Source organism: Delphinus delphis, chromosome 2 (assembly GCF_949987515.2).
Source record: "Delphinus delphis chromosome 2, mDelDel1.2, whole genome shotgun sequence".
Lineage (NCBI taxonomy): Eukaryota > Metazoa > Chordata > Mammalia > Artiodactyla > Delphinidae > Delphinus > Delphinus delphis.
Genome location: NC_082684.1, coordinates 16,010,068 through 16,032,641, shown reverse-complemented (window position 1 = coordinate 16,032,641; position 22,574 = coordinate 16,010,068). Strand labels below are relative to the sequence as shown.

Genomic DNA, 22,574 nt, shown 5'->3' with positions numbered 1-22,574 from the left:
AAGAGATTCCAAGCCCAGCGCCCTCTCCTAAAGAAGTAAGGAAGCTCCACGAAATAACTCACAGCCTTGCTCTCACTCTGTGAGATGTCGCTGCCCCCTGAAGCAGGCAGGTGGCCATTTCTAAGGCAACCAACTTGAACCATGGATTGGTAATTATGGTACCACATGGTGAGTGATCACTGGACTTTCCCACTGGGGCATGTTTGTAACCTCATCTAGCATCCTTGAATCCATACTGAGCTCTTATGGTATCAAGAATACCTCCCAAAGGCAGCTGGGCAGGCACTGTGGCTTGCGGCTCTTTTCGGGGTGACCAAACCCACTTTGCAACGCCGCTCCACGAGGTTTCCATAGCTACAGCCACTTCTTAAAATTAGAATTCCAAATTTTGCTAAAGGGCTCTGTGGTTAAACCCCCCTCGGTTTGGTGTAGCTGCCTTGTTTTGCCCTTTCAGGCAACTCTCCCCGCTCAGCTTTCTCTAGGATACAGTTGGAGTTTCTGCAACATTAAGTGTGTTTCGAGGTTCATTTCATCTCTGCGCTAGGCTAGAGATCTCTGCAGCTTTCTCCTTGGAGCTATCTAAAAATAAATATTTACCTTCACAAGTCACCATCACCCAAAAAAGACTGTCACTAGGGCGCGCTAGTGAACAAGGCTGCCTGTTCCTTTATCAGCGGCTAGCCTGGAATGCAGAACTCAGTATGTGCTCCCAGTCAGGGTCCAAAATGCTTGTAATGTTGTTAGACTGTCCTAAAGTGAGTCAGCTACAAAATAAACCAGCACTTGATCCTGCATGGTGACTGATGTTCTGACTGATATTTCTGAATTGATGCCCCGTCAAATCACAGCAACCATCAACTCTTGTTAATGTATCTTTTAAAATGACGGGCATCCTTCCCTTTTGCTCTTAAAAGTATTGCCAAAAGGTTGTGACATACTTCCGGTGTTCTAAGGCATGCATTCTTCAGATTGGTCTATGTTAGCCCTGGAAACTGCAGTTTAGAAGGGCCTGGTCCAATTGCAGTCAGCACCGTGAATTATAGAAGACCCGAGTCTGCGGAGACTTCAGGACAAAGGAAATATGGCTCTGTAATCTGCGGTGAGTAAGGGAGTTAAAACAGTGCTATACAGGGGACCCTGATCAATATTCTGTAATAACCTAAGTGGGAAAAGAATTTGAAAAAGAACAGATACATGTATACGTATAACTGAATCACTTTGCTGTACACCTGAAACTAACACAACATTGTTAATCAACTCTGCTCCAATATAAAATAAAAAGTAAAAGAAAAAAAAAAGAAAGGTACTCTGTGGGACACATATTTACATGTACAACCACCGTTATCAAAAACCCATGGGGAAAACACGTCCATTTTCTCTCACTCAGTTACAACAAAAACAGACTTTAAAACATTCTAACAATTCTATGTGTTTTTCTGTAGATTTGCCCATTTGCTCCATTAAAATCTTCCATTGTTAAAGATCATTAAAAAAAAACAACAAAAAAAACAGTGCTAGTGGCAGTCACAACCTTACCAGGTAAGTAAACATCAGCTCAAGCGCTGGTGTGTGCTACTGTTGTCACAGCCCATGGTGGCTCATAAGGATAAATAATACATTTAAATCACAAGTAATTTTTTAAACCTCATACTCCCAAGGCTGTGCTATTTGTGCCCCAGATTAACAGGTTGACAGATGGAACTGAGCGCTTGGTTAGAAAGCAGGGTTCACCATAAGTGCCCTCCAGAAGACAGTCCTCCAGACAGGCCAGTGTTAGCACAGGGGGCTCTGCAGCACAACAGAGTGCAAATGATGCTCTGGGGAGCTTAAAGATGCTGGTGAAGGGCTTCCCTGGTGGCGCAGTGCTTGGGAGTCCGCCTGCCGACGCAGGGGACGCGGGTTCGTGCCCCGGTCCGGGAGGATCCCACATGTCGCGAAGCGGCTGGGCCCGTGAGCCATGGCCGCTGAGCCTGCGCGTCCGGAGCCTGTGCTCCGCAATGGGAGAGGCCACAACAGTGAGAGGCCCGCGTACCACAAAAAAAAAAAAAAAAAAAAAAAAAAGATGCTGGTGAAATAGCTCTAAACTGCAGCTGCCGTTCCATGTGTTTACCTGGGACTGGAACCTCAGCTGAGTTTTCCCACAGTGCAGCTATGGGTGATGCTAAGGACTTAACCAGACAGTTGTTCCTCTTACTTTCCTCATTTCTCTGTGTGGTGTCTTTCCAGAGCTTCAGGCCTCTCACCAAATGGCATCAAGTGACCTCTTGCCCAAGCTGAGGATCTGCACAATGGTCGAGCACTGTGCATAAGGAAAGACTGGTGGGGTCCCAGGACTCGGGCTCTTTGTCAACAATTTTTAATCACTTTGACTTTGCAGTTCTTAGTCCTTAGCCAATAAAAAGGAAGAAAAAGTTAAAACTGCTATTTCTACAAAGTGGACTTCAGTCTTCCTCTTCCCAGTTGGAATAGCTACAAAATCACTCCAGAATTAACCTGGAGACACCCATGCACCTGCAGACCAGCCTTCACAGCCTCTCCAGAATTTTCTGTCTTCCAGATTCCGGGAGAGGAGATCCCTGTCCTCTATAAATGTATAACTTATGATAGAGTTGCTTGGTCAGAGTGTTCACTTCTTGAAGTAGAAAATGACCGACTCTCTGACCACCTAGAACTATTCCATTAGGAAAGAGAAGGATGGCCTCCTCCTTCTATTCCTGCCTTCCTACCACGCTCGGAAGTGGTCCACGTAAGATGTCAGATCTCATCTCAATTTTCAAGCTCCCTGTCCCTAGATGCATTTGATGGTGGTTTTCTTTTGCTTCCTTAAGCACAGTTCATTGGCATTTATTTTTATAATGAAGGCTATTTCTCCCATATACATTCATGCAGAAGCCATTATAATATTATATTCCCTCGGGGCAGTTTTCAGCTCCTGGTAGGTCACCTGAGTCTTAAGTCTTGCATCCGGACATGCCCAGGACAACTTCTGCAGGGACAGTGGCTCTCACCTCAGCATCAGGCAGCTTAATCTGCAGATCACTGCAGACTATACTCTATGCTAATTTCTCCAGAGTTTCATATTTGCCACTTGCTAATATAGACTTTATCAATTGATTCAAGCAGCCTTAATACAATTCAGAAGTCCAAAATCCAATGAGAAATTCATTTCACTCATAACTCATATGGTGATAAGGACACTCTGCAACCTGGGGAGGGAGAGGCTGGCTTCCTTTCAAGGCAGCAGCCCGCTGCTGTCTACGCCGCATAGGACCATGGGCTTGAAACAAGCCTGGGCACAGCAGCAGTGATGCTGAGCCTTTTTCATTTGCTTCTCCCACATCTTTTCTCATGGTTCGGAAAAGCACTGCCGGCAGAATATTTTCCCCACCAGGGCCCTGGTAACTGTGATGCCCAGGGTGCTTACCTGCCACAAAATCACCAAAGCCAACCGTGGTGAGAGTGACCACCACAAAGTAAATGGACTCCAGGGCCGTCCACCCCTCAATGTATTTGAAAATGACAGCGGGGATTGTCACAAACACAACACAGCCGGCCAAGATGAACAGGATGGTCGAGATGACCCGGATCTTGGTCTGACTCACTTGCTTTTTCTAAAGAACAGCAAAAGAGAAAGAAGGAGAGGCAAGTCAGCTCCATCACCCTGGATTCGGAAGACAGAGGTAGAGAAAAAAACATCAGTGGCTTTGAACCTCTCTTTGGTCATGGGCAGCTTTGTGAGAATCCGATGAAAGCTGTGGACCCTCTCCTAGAGAAATGCACATTCAGAAGTTTTCAGGGGGTCTAGGGGTCCTTGGGCAAGAAACCCCACTTAGCTTGGGGTTTAGCCAAAGAATCATGCCCATGGAGTCCAGAGACAGACTGGAGGCACACTGGTGTCCCACTGAATGGCACTCAAGACAACACTGGCATGGCAACTAAACTGAATAATTTACAGACTGTCATCAGGGACCCTAGCACCATTACTCAATCAAAGCCACATGTTATCATAAATATATATTTAACACCAGAGTGCCTGGACCTTTGTACATTGCTTAGATTGAGTTTCTGCAAAAGTATACATTTACGTCATGGAAATCCTCACCATGTGATCTATTTTCTAGTTATTGCCTTCCGGTAACTTAGCAGAGAACCTCCAGAGTACAGAGAGAACTTTGCATTCATACACCTCATTTTACAGATGCAGAAAGAAGCCAACAAGGGTAAGGAACTTGCATAAAATGTTGCTAATTAGGGGCAGAGCCAAGATGCGAATTCTGGCATGATCTCAGTCCGGTGCGCAGCGATGGAAACCGACTTTCAAGTTACTCAAGGATTCACCAATTCAAAGTTGCCAGAGTGCTCCTCCAAGGACAGAAACCAGACTAACCTCCGTGAAGAATAGGCCTTCCTGTTTCCCCTCTCGGAAGGAAGACTGAGAATAAAAACTTGTCACTGAGGGCTTCCCTGGTGGCGCAGTGGTTGAGAGTCCGCCTGCCGATGCAGGGGTCCCGGGTTCGTGCCCCGGTCCGGGAAGATCCCACATGCCGCGGAGCGGTTGGGCCCGTGAACCATGGCCGCTGAGCCTGCGTGTCCGGAGCCTGTGCTCCGCAACGGGAGAGGTCACAACAGTGAGAGGCCCGCGTACCGCAAAAAAAAAACAAAAAAAAACTTGTCACTGAGCAACCTTGTCAGTGTCCAGGAATTCCTAAACTTTCATCACAGCAGGGTCACGTCAGCCAGGTTTCCCAGGACAGAAATGGTCAAGAGAGATTCTTCTATGATCAACCACTCGGCTTGACCAGGAAACGCTAGCCAAGGCAATGACTAGGTCTCCAAGATAGGAAGGTTGATGATGATTCTGTTTCCCTTCCTCTCATTTGCCTCTTCCTCCTTGACTTACGGAGACAAACACCACCTCTTCCCTGGAAAACGCCAAGGGACAAAAGAGCTGGAAAAGGAGTGGAGAGGCTGCTCTTCTCTGTAATCATGCCTCAAAACCATCCGTCCCACCTGCCTGGGGTCCTGAGTCCCAGGTATGTTCAATACGGCAGAATGGAATGGGCAGGTAAATGATAGGAAGAGTGGAGAATATTTATTTGCACAAATCTCAATCAGCATTATTTACACTCCAGTTCCTGGATCAGTATATTCCTCTAAATATTTGTAGGAAAAGCTAAAGACATACAATCCTTTATAAAAAGGAGTCAAGTTCTCTAACTCCTAAAAGAGTACTCAGTATATAAAGTGGGAACAGGAAAAAATAAATTGATCCAAGCTTTTATATAGTTCCCTCCCCATCTCCTCAGAAAAGCCATCAGAAAAAAAAAAAAAGATAATTTATTGATATTTTTGAAACTGCATATGAAAATACCATTATTCCACAAATGAAAGTACTGTGACAAGATAAATTACCTGAGAACCACAAGGAATGTTTTACCCATTTCATGAATTTCCAAATAGGATATTATAGAACTTTGAGGGGGCAGTTAAGGCCCGTCTGAGAATCCAGAAAATTAGTTATTATTAGCCTAGTTTTGTTTGTAAACATGTACAAAACTCCAAAGCCCAAAAGGAGATTTTTACCATAGATCATTCAGTTAATCTAATTGCCGGCAATGGGAACATCATTTTCCCCCTCGGTAAATCGTCTCCTCAAATGCGTAATGAAATTAAAGTGAATTAAATGTTTGTGAGACACTGGTTAAGTCAGAAATTAGGATGCGAATGCAACTGCAATCCAAATGAGGTTGACATTGGCAAAAGAGAGCAGCACGTACGGAGGAAGCTGGAGACATTCCCAGGCTCCAGGAGGTGGGCAGAAGGGAAGATGGCACTGGACAGCATTTGTCTTGTAGAGGAGAGGAAGGTGTGTAACAAAGGCTAGATGGTGGAGTCTTAATTGCATTATCTGTTGGAGAGTTTATCTGCAAGGTAAACATTTCACCACTGCTCACTGCCCAAGCCAACCAACATGTCCCTGGGCTGCTTCCTCCAGACATCCTAGGGTGATGCTCAGAGAATCTTTGGAGAATTTAGTCATCGGAGTATTTTAGGGACTTACGAAATCAAGTGTCTTGCATGCACGTGTGTGTGTAGGTGTATGAAATTGCGTATACCCATACTTCACCATATAAGGAAGAGATATGGGTGTAAGATTTTGGCAATATCTGTTATTCTGAATACTCATGTTTTTGCTGCCCTCTAGACACTTAAAAAAAAAGAACAGTTGCCTTAATTGAACATTTTAAACTGTAGCTTTCAAGCTGGAACCACAAACACGTCATCCAGTGATCTCTGGGCTTCTTATCCTCATTAGCTCTGCACCCATTCACTACTATGGTAAAATAGTGTTTAAGAACTTGGCGTCTAGGGGCAGCCTGCTTGAGACACATCCCATCCCCGCTGCTAAATGACTGAGTGACCTTGGGCAAGTTTCTCAATTTTTCTGGCATCAGTTTCTTCCTCTAAAAATGGAGGTAAGAAAATCCACCTCATAGGATTGCCTGGAAGATTAAATAAGTGTCTAAAAGCTCAGCACAGTGCCTGCTAAATGCTTGATGACTGTTAGCAATCATTTTTGATGTAAAAGTTCAAGGCTTTCCTTAAATGTGGACATTCCCGGATTTAATGTTGCCCTTTGCTATTGAGGAAATGTTCCCTCACATCTGGCTTAAGATAATCTTTGTTTAACTTCAGGTGGTCACTGCTGGTTTTCCCTTCCTGGATACATTATCTCCTATAATTACCTCCTTTTCAATAAGAAAAAAGTCCTCATTCTCCCTTGGTTCTTTTGTGCTGACTCTGGACTGAGCTCTCAGACAGTCTCAGCTCACAATCTTGGAAGCTTTTTTATTTGCCTTTTAATTAATTTCCCCCAAGTTTTTCATCATCCTTCTGAAACTGACAAGAATTGCCGTTAATGGTTGCGGTGTCAGGAACCAGCTGCAGAGGGTCCCTGAAAGGCACAGCCTTTGGGTTCCTTGAACTGCCCCCCTAACTCCCCCACCACTTAGGGAGTCAAGCTGTGTTTCCATGGTGGGGTTGCTAGGCAAAATCCCATTGCTTATTTACCAGTAGGCAGAGCAGCTAGCAAAAAGCTTTGTGAGAGCCCAGATCTGACTGAGCTAATGTGTTTTTAGGCTAACAAAATTGTTATCTGGGAAGAGATGGTTTGATACAATATTTGGGCAGAAGTGATAGAATAGTTGTATATATCTGTCCAAATCTTGTTTTCACACTCTTTGGATTAGAATAGATGATGTGGGTTTTCCTTCTCCTTATGCAGATGGTATCATGCAATACTATTTCCCACGTCCGACTGGCACTAACTGTAGGAATTTTTGAGGAACTCAAACCACACCTCCTGTACAGTTCTTTTAGTTGTCAAAATTATGTGCAATTGTTCCAAAGAGCAAAATACATTTCATAAATAGGAGGCAGGGGAGCCAGCTCTAAGAGCTCTCCTTTGAGAGAGGAGGCATGTGCTGACCATTCGGGTAGTGTTTACTTGTTTCAGACCTCAGAGGGCTAAGCCACACATCCAGTTCTCATCAAGGATAGTGGTCTTCCCCTGTCTGTTTACTTCCACAATCTTAGGTTAGAGAACAAGTATATTTCTATTCATTTGTGGGCTATTTCTTTTTTGATTTTTTACCCCTCTCTAATATCTATTCTTCTTTTCACTTTTATGAGATTTCTTAGAATTCTGAGGTTAGCAATCCAGATTGTTGTGTATGGCTGAGAAACTGTTTATTTGCTGTGATTTTTAGCCAGGACATTGGGGATTTTATTCAATAATAAAGACACCGTCATAAAAACCCTAGGACGGGAGCTAGACATGCAGAGCTCTAGTTTATGGTTCAGTTTTGTTTTGTTGAAATGCAAACACATCACCATGGTAATACAACTGAACTGAGAATGATTTCTCAAAATGGAAAGATAATAGGAGCTGCCTCACAAAAGAGTTGACTTTATTTTCTGATACTATTATGTTTTTCACAAAGATTTCTTTTTTAAAAGTCCAATGCTAACGAGTGGTTTCAACATCACCACGAATAGCCATGTAGTACCAGCAATTCTATGAACTGTGAGGAGAGCTGTTAAACACCATTTGCCTATAATCTCCATGGCAGAGAAACTATAAACACACATTAGTAAGAATCGTGCAGTAAAATCTCCGTGGAGCCTACTGAAAATGTCCTACTCAAAAGCAGGATAGTATCTATACCAAAAAAAAAAAAAAAGAAAGAAAGAAAAGTTATATCTGACTCTGAGCCACGTTGCAGCATCCAACAGATTTTTGGCCAGTTCAGTGCTTTGCTGGTATGGCCATGCAAAGTTTTTGAAAAAGCTTTTGGTGTATACAATTAAGTTGTTTTTATCACTGAAATGCCAACATAGGTGCATCTGGGATGAAGAAAAATTAAAATCCAGAAATAATCATAATTCTCAGCTGTTCCACTCCAGGAACAGTTTAATTAAAATCTTTGAAAGTTTTCTGTTCAAAAATTCCGTGGCTTTTAACATTTGAAGATAATTCTCTATTAGAACACAAGATTTTTTTGCACTTAAAATTCAACCAGGTAATTCATTCAGCACATAATTATTAAGAACCTTTTACATGTCAGGGGTTGTTCTAGTTGCAAGGGACACAGGAGTTAAAAAGAGAGAGAGAAAGTTCCTTCCTCATGCACACAAAGTCTAGTTGGCTGGGGCGGGGTGGGAACATCTGAGTCTTTGGCCAAAAAACAGTCTCTGTGGCGCTGTCCATGGTGCCCAGCCCTGGTCTGACCATTGAAGGCAAAGTTATTACCTAATGACGTCCCAGTGATTAAAAATATCACCTGGTAGAGAAGAAAGGAATATTCTTGTAGCTATTGTAAGTGGAATACAAAAGTGTGCCACCTGTAACAGAAGATGTTTGGATCTTTGTTAGCTAAGCACTCAGAAACTATGTCCCAGAAATCAGAACAACACATAAGTGATCACACCAATGGAGGAAACACCCAGCTGTAACCGTGGCTGAGGAATGATCCTTCCCTTTAATTGAGGTATGAAAGGCAGGCCCATGGTAAGGAGAGGAGGCTGGGGACACCTCCTGATGAGCCACACCAACAGAATAACTCCTGGCAATCCTGACAGATGCCACACCCAGCTGCTCACCTATCCAAATTCTAAATGTATTTTACCCAGATTTCAGCAGCAACATGAACAATGTTCCCACCCAAAAATGCCCTCTCCACCACCATACACACAAGCATATAATGATAATACTACAGTAACTAGGCTACAGACAGCTGAAAGGTAGACTCACTCTTCTCCCTCCCTTTGCTAACGAGGGTTCAAGGTCATAGTTCATTGGCCAAACAGTCCACAGTAGTCAAGACACAAGAGCCCCCGAATAGAAAAAGTGTTCCTTCCCATCCCTGCTGCTTTTTCCCTTGTTCATGGGGCTCCACACGCTGTAACACACAGGCCTCTCTCCAGCCTCTGACTCTGATGCAAGAACTGAGAACTCAGCCTCTTCCTCTCTTCTTCCTTTTGGGAACAAGCTGCCCTCAAGAAGTACCCCCTTGTGGGGCTGCCCTCAAGAAGTACCCCCTTGTGGGGCTGCCCTCAAGAAGTACCCCCTTGTGGGGCTTCCCTGGTGGCGCAGTGGTTGAGAGTCTGCCTGCCGATGCAGGGGACATGGGTTCATGCCCCGGTTCGGGAAGATCCCACATGCCGCGGAGCGGCTGGGCCTGTGAGCCATGGTCGCTGAGCCCATGCGTCCAGAGCCTGTGCTCCGCAATGGGAGAGGCCACAACAGTGAGAGGCCCGCATACCACAAAAAAAAAAAAAAGTACCCCCTTGTGATCTCCTGTCTAATTCTCAGGTTGTACTAGGAAACCCGTTTTTCCACAAATATAAGCCAAATTCTCCAGTGTTGAGGGGACATAGTAACATTAGGTTGGGATCTGTCATCTCCTTTGTCTTATTTCTCAGTTGGTACATACCTTGGGTGGGAAAGAGGGGATGCTGTTTATTTGGTTCTTTCAAAGATCCCAATCATCTCAACTCTGTTACCATGTTTGTTTTAAAAATTTTGGCGATAGCTCAGTAATTACTCCACTATGAAGTGGGAAAGGAAGTCAGACCACGTACTGTGGTGCAAGTTCTTTTCAAAGGAAGGTAAATTCTCTTCTTTAGATTGTGGCCCCTCACCAGGAAGGAACACATGTAACAAAAGGGGAAAAGAAAGAGTGAGATTACAGTGGGCCTCCTGCTCAGAATGGTCTCCTAAAAGAAGACAAGGAATTGGGAAAGACAAGTCCTGGCTGGAGCTGTCTAGGAGAGACGAGAACCTTGCCCAGGGTCTGGCGGGGGTAGCAGGGGGAGGGGCTTTGGTGGGGGTGGAGTTGGGGAGCAATGATCATAATGCAGCCGCCTAACACACGAGGTAAGTAAAATGCTCACTTGCCCCACTGTGGCTTATCAAGGAACTCTTCACTCTTTCTCGTCCTTCCTGGCATCTCTTAGCCATGTCACTGTTGACTGGAACCAGCATCTAAGAGCACCCAGGAAGTATGGGAGAGAAGAAAGCCTTCAAATGCCCTCACCTTGGGTATGAGTAGCCCAGAGAGAAGGCATCTGTGAGCTTCTGGTGGGCTTCCTGGAATGACTGTCTATTTGTCCAAGAATCAAGATAAGTGACAAACAAACATGTATTTTCTGTGGTCTTATTTATCTTGCCTGTTGGAAGATTTGAAGAAAGCCCCCAAGATCAGCCAGATTTAGGTCAGCAGCTAAAAAAACACCTGGATATTATTGAGTCAATCTCTGTAAAAATTCCTGAGTTTTATTAGGGAAGTGGAGAGCAAACCCTTTCCCAATGGTTACACCCTTTCTTTCCTTCTTTTTAGACAGATATTTTTAATGAAAGCCCATAGGGATGCTCATCCACATAAAACTATAAAGAATAATAAGCATTAAGAACTCATATAGGGAAAAGATGTGTGAACTACAAGAGAAAAAAAAGGCAATGAGAAGCAAGAAAAATTAAGAAAGCCTTTGAGGGGCTTCCCTGGTGGCGCAGTGGTTAAGAGTCCGCCTGCCAATGCAGGGGACATGGGTTCAAGCCCTGGTCCGGGAAGATCCCACATGCCGCGGAGCAACTAAGCCCATGCACCATAACTACTGAGCCTGTGCTCTAGAGCCCGCGTGCCAAAACTACTGAAGCCCGCGCGCCTAGAGCCCATGCCCCGCAGCAAGAGCAGCCCCCGCAATGAGACGCCCGCACACCACAACGAAGAGTAGCCCCCCCGCACCCGATCACCGCAACTAGGGAAAGCCCACGCACCGCAATGAAGACCCAACACAGCCAAAAATAAATAAATTCATTTTAAAATATTTTTTTCTGGAGGTATTAGAAGGCTTTCAGCTGGGCTTGTACCTCTCTGTTTGAGAAACAAAGAAAACAGAAGAGAAAGAGATATGCTTGAACTTTTGAGTTAGACTGGAAACAGAGAAGTTTAAATAAGAATGGAACACAGCTTCATAGAAAGTCACCCAGAAATAAATCTTACACTGGGAAGCCCTGCACTGAGGGAAATTGACAGAAGCATCAAGAACAGAGAGATTTTCTCGAGCAGAATATTTCCCAAGCTGTGAGTGAAGTTGAATCCTATAACTTCTCTATTCTTTCATTCAATAAATATTTATCAGGCACTACTCTCCATCAGTTACAGGGCTAAATCCACGGGTGAGAAGAAACAGAATGGCCCCCAACCTCACAGAGCTGGTCGGGGCAAGACAAACATTAAATAGTCACACAAGCAAGTATATCATCACAGCTTGAGAGAAGTACCATGAAGGGGAAAGAGTTCACTGAATGAGAGAGTATAACAGGAAGAACTGATGACACTGTTTGCCTGTCCTGTTCTCCCATATATATGGCCCATATATATGTAATACCTCAAGATTCACCCATAGTAGTAAAGGGGGTTACTGCAAATGATTCAAGGCAGGAGACTGGTGCTGGAGAGAAACAAGCCTGCAAGGAGGTCAAGGAGGTGAAGGAACTCAGACTTAATGTACTTTTTTGGTTGGTTCCTGCTCCTGGCAGAATTTTCATTGATAGCCTCATGGCAGAGTCGTCCAAAGTGGGTATCTCAACATCCTGATAGACTTGTCCTCTTTGTATCTTACTCAAGTTTTATACAAATCCCTCAAGGACATTCCAAGTTCCAAGTGTGTATGCATTGTGAGCAAATAAATCCATAATTCATCTATGTTTATTCATCTATCATTCTCCAGGATTATTAAAGAGTAGCGTTGTTCTTTAATTTGATTAGAATGGATTTCATTAGAATGTGGATTTGATTAGACATGACCAGACAGAAGCCTATTGGTATTACTAAATGAACACACAATAAATGTCCCAGTTGTTAGTTAATTGGCATATTTTTTTTCTTTTAAGAGAATTAAGTTATATACAAACCCTTTAATGGAGCTTAATGTAAATGACTAAAGTATACCTTCATCTTTCATGAAATGACTGGGCTGTTTAGCTATGCAAATGATAGCAGGCGTGGACATCACATGCTCTATAAGATAAAATAGTAAACAGTGGTCCACTCTTAGGTAGGAGTTGTGTCTCTGCAGGTAATAATTTCTTTAGAAAAGTATTCTCCTTAAACTAGAAGTATTCTCGTCTAGTTTTAGATGACTTCAATCCTGCAAAGTGTTTAGCAGAGACGCATGCTTTATTTGAACCGTTCTCCACAGAAGACCAAAAGCGGAGACCCCGAAGACAATTTTGTAAAAAGACATCCAGGCTTCCTGATGTTCTCCTCATGTTGAAAAAAGACTAGAAAATGGACTTGGACCCACCCTGGTAACACACAGCCTGCAGTGTGCTGTTCATGACCATCGTGATGCTGTTGAAGGCCAACTAACCACCCTATTATCATGCGGTGATAGAATTAGATCACAGGTCATGACCGCCTTAGAGGACACCAGTCATTCCTTTTTGTCCACCCATCATCTGAACCCCCTTCTTTTGTTTGGTGAAAGACAGAGACCTCCTCCCAGCACAGAAGCTGAAGAATGCCAGCTACTCACTTTCCCAGCCTCCCTACTACAAGGACACAAGCATGCAACCCAGGCTCCCCCAACCAGAGAGACGTAAGTCAGACTTTGAACAAGGCACTACTGGGCAGATGTGGCAGAGTGGATCACGAAGTGTTCATCTGAAGGTTTTCTGTGTTTTCCTCCCTCTCTTTTCTCTCTCTGGCATCCCAAAGGCCATTCCTAAATGAGGGGTGATGATTCTCAGAGGCATCTTACAGAACCACTTCTTCATCTCCCAGAGACTAGATAAGACTTGGCTAGGGATGGAGACAGAGAGGGGGCAGAATGGCCACTCAGCCTGGAAAGGGAGGAGGGAGGAAGGGACTGAGTCTCCCTAGGGTCTTCCAAGCACAACCCCCAGTGTGCAGGACCAGAGGCAGAGAGGAAGGGATTCGTTGTAGAGCTCTCTCCTAGGGTGGGCGCCGCCAGCTTCACCACCTGTGCACAGCCCACCTCTCATGAGTCCTGGATCCTCCTAAGACTCTTCAACAAAGACTGAGGGACTTGGACACTGAGTGGGGTAGAGATGCGGAGGGGAGAAACTTGGCCCTGATCAAGGTGGAATTGAGTAGGACCAGATGGGAGCTTCCAAGGTGCTGGGGGTGGGGAGTGGGAGGGGGCAGGCAGCAGTGAGCACACCAGTGGTGTTGCAGAAAGAAGCATGGACCATGTGGACTCCGTTCCGGGACTGGTAGCCCCAGTGGTGGTCAGTACAGCATCCAGGGCCCAGAATCAGTGGGGTCAGCAGGGCTGGCTGCTGTCTGTGCCAGGCAGACAGAGCAGTGACTTCTTTCAGGTCTAGCTCTATGGGTAGCTGTTCTTGGCTGGGTACCTTCCAAGTATAGGTCTCCATCCACCTCAGGGATGTGATAGTTACACAACAGCATTTAAATTTTTTTTCTTTTTTGCTTAACTTAGCCATAGTTGGTTTCTCTTGATTCAGCTAAACTGCCACTCCTAGAGGTGAGGGTAAAACTGGCTTCAGCCACTTGGAGGTGGGTCAGGGACATAGCCCCACAGTCCCCTGCCACCGCCAGACATCTGGACTCCAAGATCAGCCAGAGATCTGAACTCCAAGATAACCAGATGTGATCTAACTGCTTTGGGTAATATCTCTCTGACATTCCTAAATCTTCAGAAAAGTCTCTTTAAAAATTGCAGCTAGTTTCGGCTGTGGTATAGAAGAGGCTCCATCCATTCCTGGGATGAAGGGTTATAGGGAGAGTGGAGGCCCAGCCTCCTTCCAGGCCAGCAGGGCAGGAGCAAGTACCAACCAAGGCAGAGGGGTCTGCCACCTGCAGGAGGGGGCCAGGAGCATTGCCAAGAGGGGTCCGTGGTTAGAGGCAAGATTGGTAATCTGGAGGAGTTGATGGGGGAGGACACAGGCTGTGGTCAGGACAGATGTGGGCACATATGAGTGATACCCCCTGCAAGTACTAGAAGAAAAGACAGCTGGGAGGGGCCTGCTGGGGGGCCAGTGGAGCAACAGGCATTAAGGCTACATATAGATGCAAAGAGAAAAGACTCAAAAGTACAATTATCAGCGTCTTAACGGTGGATCTCTTTGGGCAACGGATTTTCATGTGATTTTTTTTCTCCTTTGTACCCTTCTGTGTTTCCAAAGTCTCTACAACGATCATCTATTCCTTTTGTAACCTTTACAATGAAAGAAAAGGAGGAGAGGTGGAGAGAACGAGAGGGAGAGCGAAAGGAGGAGAAAAGGGAAAGACAGAAAGTGTCGACCGTGCTCACAAACACTGCAGTATTTCCCCAGAGAAATAACACGAAGCCCTGGAAAACTGTGCAGTTTGTCTTTCTTTCTTTTGGGAAGGGGTTGACAACCATGCCTTTGAGGGAAAACTAGAGAGAGAAGGAAAAGTAGCTACTCCCTGTGGTAAAGTAAGAGAGATGGGCCTTGTCTGAGGCTTCAGAATCCCAGGGACGGTTGCCAGAGGTGGCAGTGGAAGCTGTGAGGACGTGGCCTTGTTCCAATTCAGTAATTGCATCCTGCCTGCTGCCCACGCCACCTCCCCTCCCTCCAGAATGCGGCAACCCCCTTCCTGAGCAAAGCTGTGGAGGAGTCCCACTGTTGGCAAGCGTGTGCCATCCCATCTCATCTATAACTCCAGTTATTTTTGCATCTTACTCTCTAAAGGGACTGGATCCTTTACTGATGCCCAAACACTGCACCAATCTATGCTTCTGTGTCTTCTTCAAGGTCGTTCCATCTGCTAGGATGTTCTTCCATTTTTTACGCTTGGAAAACTCCTGTTCATTCCTCAGAACACAATTCTGACATTACCTCCTGCAGGAAGCCTCTGCCTTGTCAGTTACCGTGTCCTCTTCCCTGCCGTCTTTATTCCTTGCAATTCACCCCGAACTGCTGTCTTCCTGCATGTGTGTCTCCCTACCTTTGCATCCCAGGTGCCCTGCACCGTGTGTTTTTCTACACTTGCTCCCTCTTTCTTGGCACCTGGGGAAAATATGAGAGCCACTGTTTAAGGTAAACTGTTCTATGAAGGAACTAAAACTATTCATCCAGCAAGAGATAAAGTGTCAGGAGTTCCTAATGTAAGTTGCTCATAAGAGTATATATGACAGGCCCAGGCAATGGACATACACACGCATGCACACAGGATGTTTCTGTTGAATTGAATTGAATATTGACAGCACAGGAACTGCCTCAAGGAGGGAGTCTTGACATTTGAACATGGCCATTTACAGGAAATTATACATGTATAGTCCTGAAAGTTACACAGGAGCTTCCTGGAAGTTTTTTTATAACCCCGTTTGGTTTATAACACCTGAGGAGGTGACTGGTAAATCTGTGAGGGTGTTTGTGCTCTCCTGGCACATAGTAGGTGAGGACAAGAACGTTTAGACATCCTATAATACAAAAGTGAGTGTCACGAAGCAGAGGATTAGCCCAAAGTTACTGTGAGTTTTGAACAACCCACTGAGAAAAATGTATGTGTATGTATAATTACCTGAGCTGAGAATGTAACTCCCTTTTAGGTACACACACACACACACACACACACACACACACACAATCTTTTGCACAGTTTCAATATAGGCTGAATTTTATAAGACTGTGACTCTAACATAAATTGCAAGAAGGCTGAATTTTGACGAGTTGGAACCTTGCCAAGAGCTGTTCTCCATCTTGGAAAACCCCATCACTGGCAGGAAAGTCCCTTGTGGCAGCTTAGTCACTGACACCACACACCTGGACCAGCCTCTGCATCCTACATGTAGATGCGAGGGTCTCACTACTTCAGTACTTCTCCTGGGGATTCATGACCAAGCACCTATTACCAAAACATGATTATTTTATTATAAATTACCTTCCTTTTATTCCTCCTTCATCTTGTAGCTAGAAAATGGTGTGTAGGTAAGTTGTTCTACCTATGAAATTTGTTTCTATGTAGTAAAGGGGCAGTAATAGTTGCTCTAAAAGGGGGTGTTGGGTATTACAGGGATGAGAACCACTAAGAAAGTTAACTGTACATTGTATCTGAGGTTGACTTGAGAATTCTGTAAGATCACACTTACAGGTGTCTCTCGATGAGATAAAAGTCCATGTGCAAAAAGCATTATCAGGGGACAGCTCCCCTGCTGGACTGCCCTCTCATCAAAATAATTGCATCTCAAAGGTTAAAGCCATTTGGTGTTTCTTCCACTGACGTTTATTTGCATGCGATACTACTTTTGATTTCAAGGGCATTTTCTATATCAAAATGTATGATTGTAGTCACGCTCACTCACTCCTTCCCCAGGTGTGGGTGCTGGGTCCTGCGCTGGAAACTGTGCTGCACGGGCAGACAAACCTGTCCTCATAGGGCTGATGGGGGTGACAAGAATCAAACATGAAACTCAGATTCAAGGAGATGAACATTACCTAGGCATGTGAGGTGCTATGGGAGTGCAAGGTGCTGACCTTCTTTAGGACTCAGAAAACCCTCCCTGAAGAGCTGACGTTTATGCTGAGAGCAGTTGGGACAGTGTTTGAAGCACCATAAATATCACATGCGAAAATCTGGAGATGAAAGAGGGTGGTACTCGGTGTAAACACACAGACCCTTGGAATTTCCCCTGTGAAAGCAGAGATTTCTCCCCAAACACGATCATCAAGGATCTTACTCTATGAAAGAATGTTAACTGTGAAAAGCTTTAAAAAAATTTTTTAATAATTTTGTTGAAGCATAGTTGACCTACAACACTTATATCAGTTTCAGGTGCACAATACAGTGATTCAATATTTCTATATGTTATGAAATGATCACCACAGTAAGTCTAGTTACCACCTGTCACCGTACAAAGTTATTCCAATATTATTGACTCTGTTCCCCATGCCGTACATTTCATCTCCATGACTCATTTATTTTGTAACCAAAATTTTGTACCTCTGAATCTCCCACACCTATTTCACTCATTTTTTTAAAAAATTCGACCAATATGAATTTTTCACAAAGTCTGGTTGGTGAATTCATTTTTTTGTTGTTGTTTCCCTAATAATGGGAGAGACTCTGAATTCAAGACATTTCTAAAAATATTATTAAAACTAAAGGCATGTGATCATTTCTTTAAAAAACTAGAAAAGAGACAGAAAGCAACATGCCCATTTTTCAGGCAGGAAGCAGTCTCATCCACCTTCCAACTACCCCTAGTAGAGGCTCCCGAAAGCAGATGTCACATGTTTATCCGGCCATCTGGACAGGTCTTCTTCCCTGGAGAAAAGGTTGACAAGCCTCCAAAGGGGAGGTAGAAGAGAAAGACACCTACCAGAAATACAGAATCAAAGGGCTAAGGACAGCTGAGACTTTTTTCAAGAGCAGCAGAGACAAGAAGCAAACGGCGACGTCAGGAAAAGGATGAAAGCCAAAAAGAAAGTGGTAATAACACTGCCAGAGCACCATATGGCACTTAGATGGGACGCATTTCATTTGAAATGTTGATATTTGCTTTCTTGTTAGTTTTGGTGCCAACTCTGTTACCGTCCTTGATAAAATTCATTTTGAAAAAAATCACACGGAAGCTTCTGTGTCCTATCCTTAAAATCATACATAAATTCCTTTGCTTTTTTTTTTTTTTTTTAACTGCATGCTCTAGAACCCTGTTTCTAATTGTTCAAACTAAAGTGCAAAGCATTGATCAAATCAGAAGGGACTGTCCTGGTGACTGATGCGAGATGCCCGTCACATTCATTTGTGCCTATTCAGCAGTAAGACGGAAGCTGGGGGAGGGAGGGAGTGTGGATGGGGAGACAGCCAAATATTAATAATAATAATCTGACATGAGCCCTTCAACCATTCCCCAGGCTCAGGTAGAAATATTGTTGATGTTTTCTACAGCAAAATTCATTTCTGCCAAGGAATGGAAAAAAACTAACCCAAGGGACATTGTTCAGTCTAAGTGGAACCATGGTGGCAAGAACGCAGTATCTAAACACCAGCACGGCAAAACCCGTCTTCCAGGTCGGGGGGTCCCTCGTTGATATTTCAGGAGCCATTTATCTTTGGGGAAGAAAGCCTTGGAAGTCTTTGATGCTTTATGAAAAATATGTACAGGTCTGTGCGTTCAAGACCTAGCAAGAGCACATGCAAGCTGAGAGGCAAGCAACATGTAGCTAAAATAAATTCTTTTTCGTTCTTCGATTTTCCTTTCACCAGCATCTATCTATGTGGTGGAATATCATGGACATGTCTGCGTAAGCAGTTGCAGTCAGTGAAATGCAGTCAAGGATGAAATGCACAACCTCCCTGCTTGCTCAGATGGAAAACAGCTTCTGGATTCTTCCTTTGCTGAATCATGGCCAGTGCATCTTTTCCTCCCAAAGCAATGACTGACGATTGGAGCTCTATCCCAGGCCCACGCCCTCCTGCCCATGGGATTCCCTCTGTCTGTTACTGCCCTTTTGCCTCCATTTCTCCAGCCCCACCCACCTCCACATCCATTCCAGGAAGGGTAGCACTGAAACCTGCATCAGTAAGCATCTCTTCTTCAGTCGGGTTTGTTGGAGGGGGATGCACAGCCTACACTCCCTGGGTGTGTGAAAAGGAATCTGGTTCATTTCTCCTTCCTCTCCAACAAATTCACCATCAATACTTATTTACTGAATGCCTCTAAAGCACTTAGCACTGAGCAGGTACCAGAGGGGTACAGAAGAAGAAAGGCAGAGTATCCCTTAGCTTCAGAGCCCTTATGTGTTACTTAAAGAGAACAACCCATTAGCTACACAAAACAGGTCCATCATTGAAAAAGCGTGTGACGTCAAATACACAAGCTAGAATTCACAAGACCCTCCCCTGGGCTCAAAAGCTAACAATGTGCTTATCATAACAATGAATAACATTTATTGAGTGGTAACTGGATGCCAGGCATTGCTCTCATGCATCAACTAAGTGCCCAAAGAGGTAACTACTATTTTTATCCCCATTTTTCTAGTAAGGAAACTGAGGCACAGCCCAGGGTCACATGGCTGGTGATCAGGGCTTACGCACTGAGGCCATGTGACTTCTGACCGCCTGCTCCAGCCCTGGTCTCACTATGGACACTGGTCTTCATACATGTCTGTTTTCTCCTTGGAAGAAGGGGCTGTCTTTGTTTATGGCCACGCCCCCACCCTGTTGAGAACACAAAAGGCGTTATTTGATAACTGCTTATGAAGTCGACCTGGGGAGAGGTATAAAAGAGCAACCCGAATGGGGAGCTGGGGAGTGAATCATTATGAGGTGAAGAAAGGATTTCAGAGCATCAGCAAGGCCAGGTGGAAACCAGGCATCAACGGCATGTGAGGCCCAGGTTGGCCTGGTGGTGAGCCACCCTCCCTCCTAGCAGCGCTGGTGCATGGCCAGAGCTAAGGAAGCAGAGTGGGAATAAGCACAGGGACACAGCTGGAGGTGAGCGCGGAGGAGGGGAGAGGGTTTAAGAGGGAGGCAGGGCCCAAAGCACAGCCTCTCCACTTTGCCCCCCATGGAACAGAATGACAGCCTTGGAGCAGCCCAGATTTCAGAGTACAATCGGGTAGCAGGTTACCAAATGCTGTCTTTGTGGCCTATAAAAGCTGAAGAAAAAAAAGAAAAGAAAAGAACAAGTGCCGGTGAAGATGTGGAGAAATTGGAACCCTTGGGCGTTGCTGGTGGGAATGTAAAATAGTGCAGTTTCTCAAAAAATAAAACACAGAACTCCCACATGATCCGGCAATCCCATTTCTGGGTATATACCCAAAGGAATTAATGCAGGGACTTGAACAGATACTTGTACATCCATGTTCATGCAGCATTACGCACAATTGCCAAAAGGTGACGCAACCCAAGTGTCCATCAAAAGACAGATGAATAGATAAACAAAATGTGGTCTATATATATACAGTGGAACCCATCAGCCTTGAAAAGGAAGGAAACGCTGACACATGCCACCACATGCATGAATCCTCAAAGACATTACGTTAAGTGAAAGAGACCCGTCAGGAAAGGAGACGTACTGTATGAGTCCATTTATATGAGTATATTGAGCAGCCAAATTCATAGGGACAGAAAGTAGGATAGAGGTTGCCATGGGCTGGGAGGTTGGAGGGAATGAGGGGTTACTGTTTAATGGGCAGAGGGTTTCGGTTCGGGAAGGTGAAAAAGTTGTAGGGGTGGATGGTGGTGATGGCGGCGCAGCAGTGTGAATGTGCTTAATGCCACTGAGCTGTGCGCTTAAAAATGGTTGACATGGTAAATGTTACGTTATGTGTATCAAACCACAATAGAACAAAATAGACCTAAAGAAGAAGCTGAAGCAGGCTCTAAAGTATCCAGCAAATTCCTGGGGACACCTTAAATGAAGAGACCCTCACTGAAACAGTGACTACGGCCAGGACCAAAATGTTCATTCCCTGGAAACAGTGCTGATTTGAAAAGCCAGGGTTGCCCTGTACTTTTGTACTCAACTTTTCTGAGTATGGGAATCCCTTTTGAATGTTAAAAAAAATCCTCAATCCCCACACAATGATAGGACGTTTGGTACCCATTGATTGTGCAAACCCATAAAGAAAAAATAAGCTACTATGAATCCAGGAATCATATTATTAACTGAACTTAAGTGAATTATTGATGACTACCCCTCTACGTACATTTGGGAAAGGGTAGTAAGTATATAAAGGAGACGTTATTTATTCTATCTACCAGTAATGCTTGATGCACAAAATGATGCTCTAATCCTTTAAAATCGCAGCTCAGGCCCCTGGGGACCCACCACCCACAGGGTGAGAACCACAGCTCTATCCCAACAAGAGTCTAAAACTCAGCAGTAAACTTCCAAGATATAGTGCAAAACCATTAAGTCAAAAATGCTATGAGGCACAAATGCAGCTCTCCTCAGAAAATAAAAAACAAAGCATTTTCTCCCCCAAAATACAAAGTGTAATTCCTCTAACAGGAATGCACGTTTCCTAGGCTCGATCAGTTTGGGCAGCCCTTCCTTACTCAAAGCCATCAGTCTGCTCTGCAGTGTGACCATACCATGCCTACCATGCTGTCACCCCCAAAGGAGCGGCTTCTTTGGGGTCAAAGTTCAGAACACCAGCACACCTCTCAGTAATGATGTAAACACTTCCCCTTTCCTAAAACAAAAAGTTCTAAAGCAACTTGGAATTTATCAATGACCACTGACATACCAGTCATAGACCACACACCCTGCTCCAAGATGGGTAGACTCAACGGTTCAACAATGGCATCTCTCAATTTTTAGGAACCTAATTTGTCGGAAGACATACTAGAGTGTTTTTTACTCGTTTGGCTCACAGAGGTAGCATGAGGCTAAGTGTAAAAGAAAAAAAGTTTTTTTAATATTGATAAATGTAATATAAAAAAGGTAGAGAGTTCTATAAAAGGGTAAAGGATTATTATTCTATTGTATGAGTGTCCTCCAAAGGACCCAAACTATCCTGTAAAAACTGGTGATGAAAGGTGAACATGGGAAATCATCCGCCTATTAAGCTGGTTTTATGATACTAATAAAAATGTGAGTACTAATAAAATTCTTGGATTAAATTCATAACTCAGAAGTACCTGGAAGTTTTAAAAACAGCTTACCATACATACTAAGGCATCACTGGACTTTCAGTAGTTCCAAAAGGCAAAGATATAAAATGTTTTCATCAATAAATCCCCTGGGATTCTAGGAAGTGACCAACTCTTCCATGGGCAAGACCTGGCAGGTAAGGAATACCCATATAAACGTTCCAGAGACCTTCCTCATTTGGACGGTAGTTTAGGAAGAGCTTCTTCCACCACTTTCCCTGAGGTTAGGACTGAGTGAAATCCCCAGTGGGAATTAAAATCTTGCTGTTGATGCCCTCAGACTCCAGGTTCTCAAAACTGTTGAGGCAATCTGATGAATCCAGAAAAAGAAGAATGCTTTTGGAAGACAAGACCAGCTGCCTCGGCTCACCAAGAAGCTTGACTTAGAGCTGTGTG

General features: G+C 44.3%; 1 protein-coding gene across 4 annotated transcripts in view; it reads right to left on the bottom strand.

Moving 5' to 3' along the window:
- KCNK10 (potassium two pore domain channel subfamily K member 10) overlaps window positions 1-22,574 on the bottom strand; it is a 141,215-nt gene that overhangs the window by 5,256 nt on the left and 113,385 nt on the right. For all 4 annotated transcript variants that reach the window (XM_060004088.1, XM_060004090.1, XM_060004091.1 and 1 more), the window contains one exon: window positions 3,425-3,611. In XM_060004088.1, coding sequence (XP_059860071.1) covers window positions 3,425-3,611 — 187 coding nt within the window. The remainder of the gene's footprint in view (window positions 1-3,424; window positions 3,612-22,574) is intronic.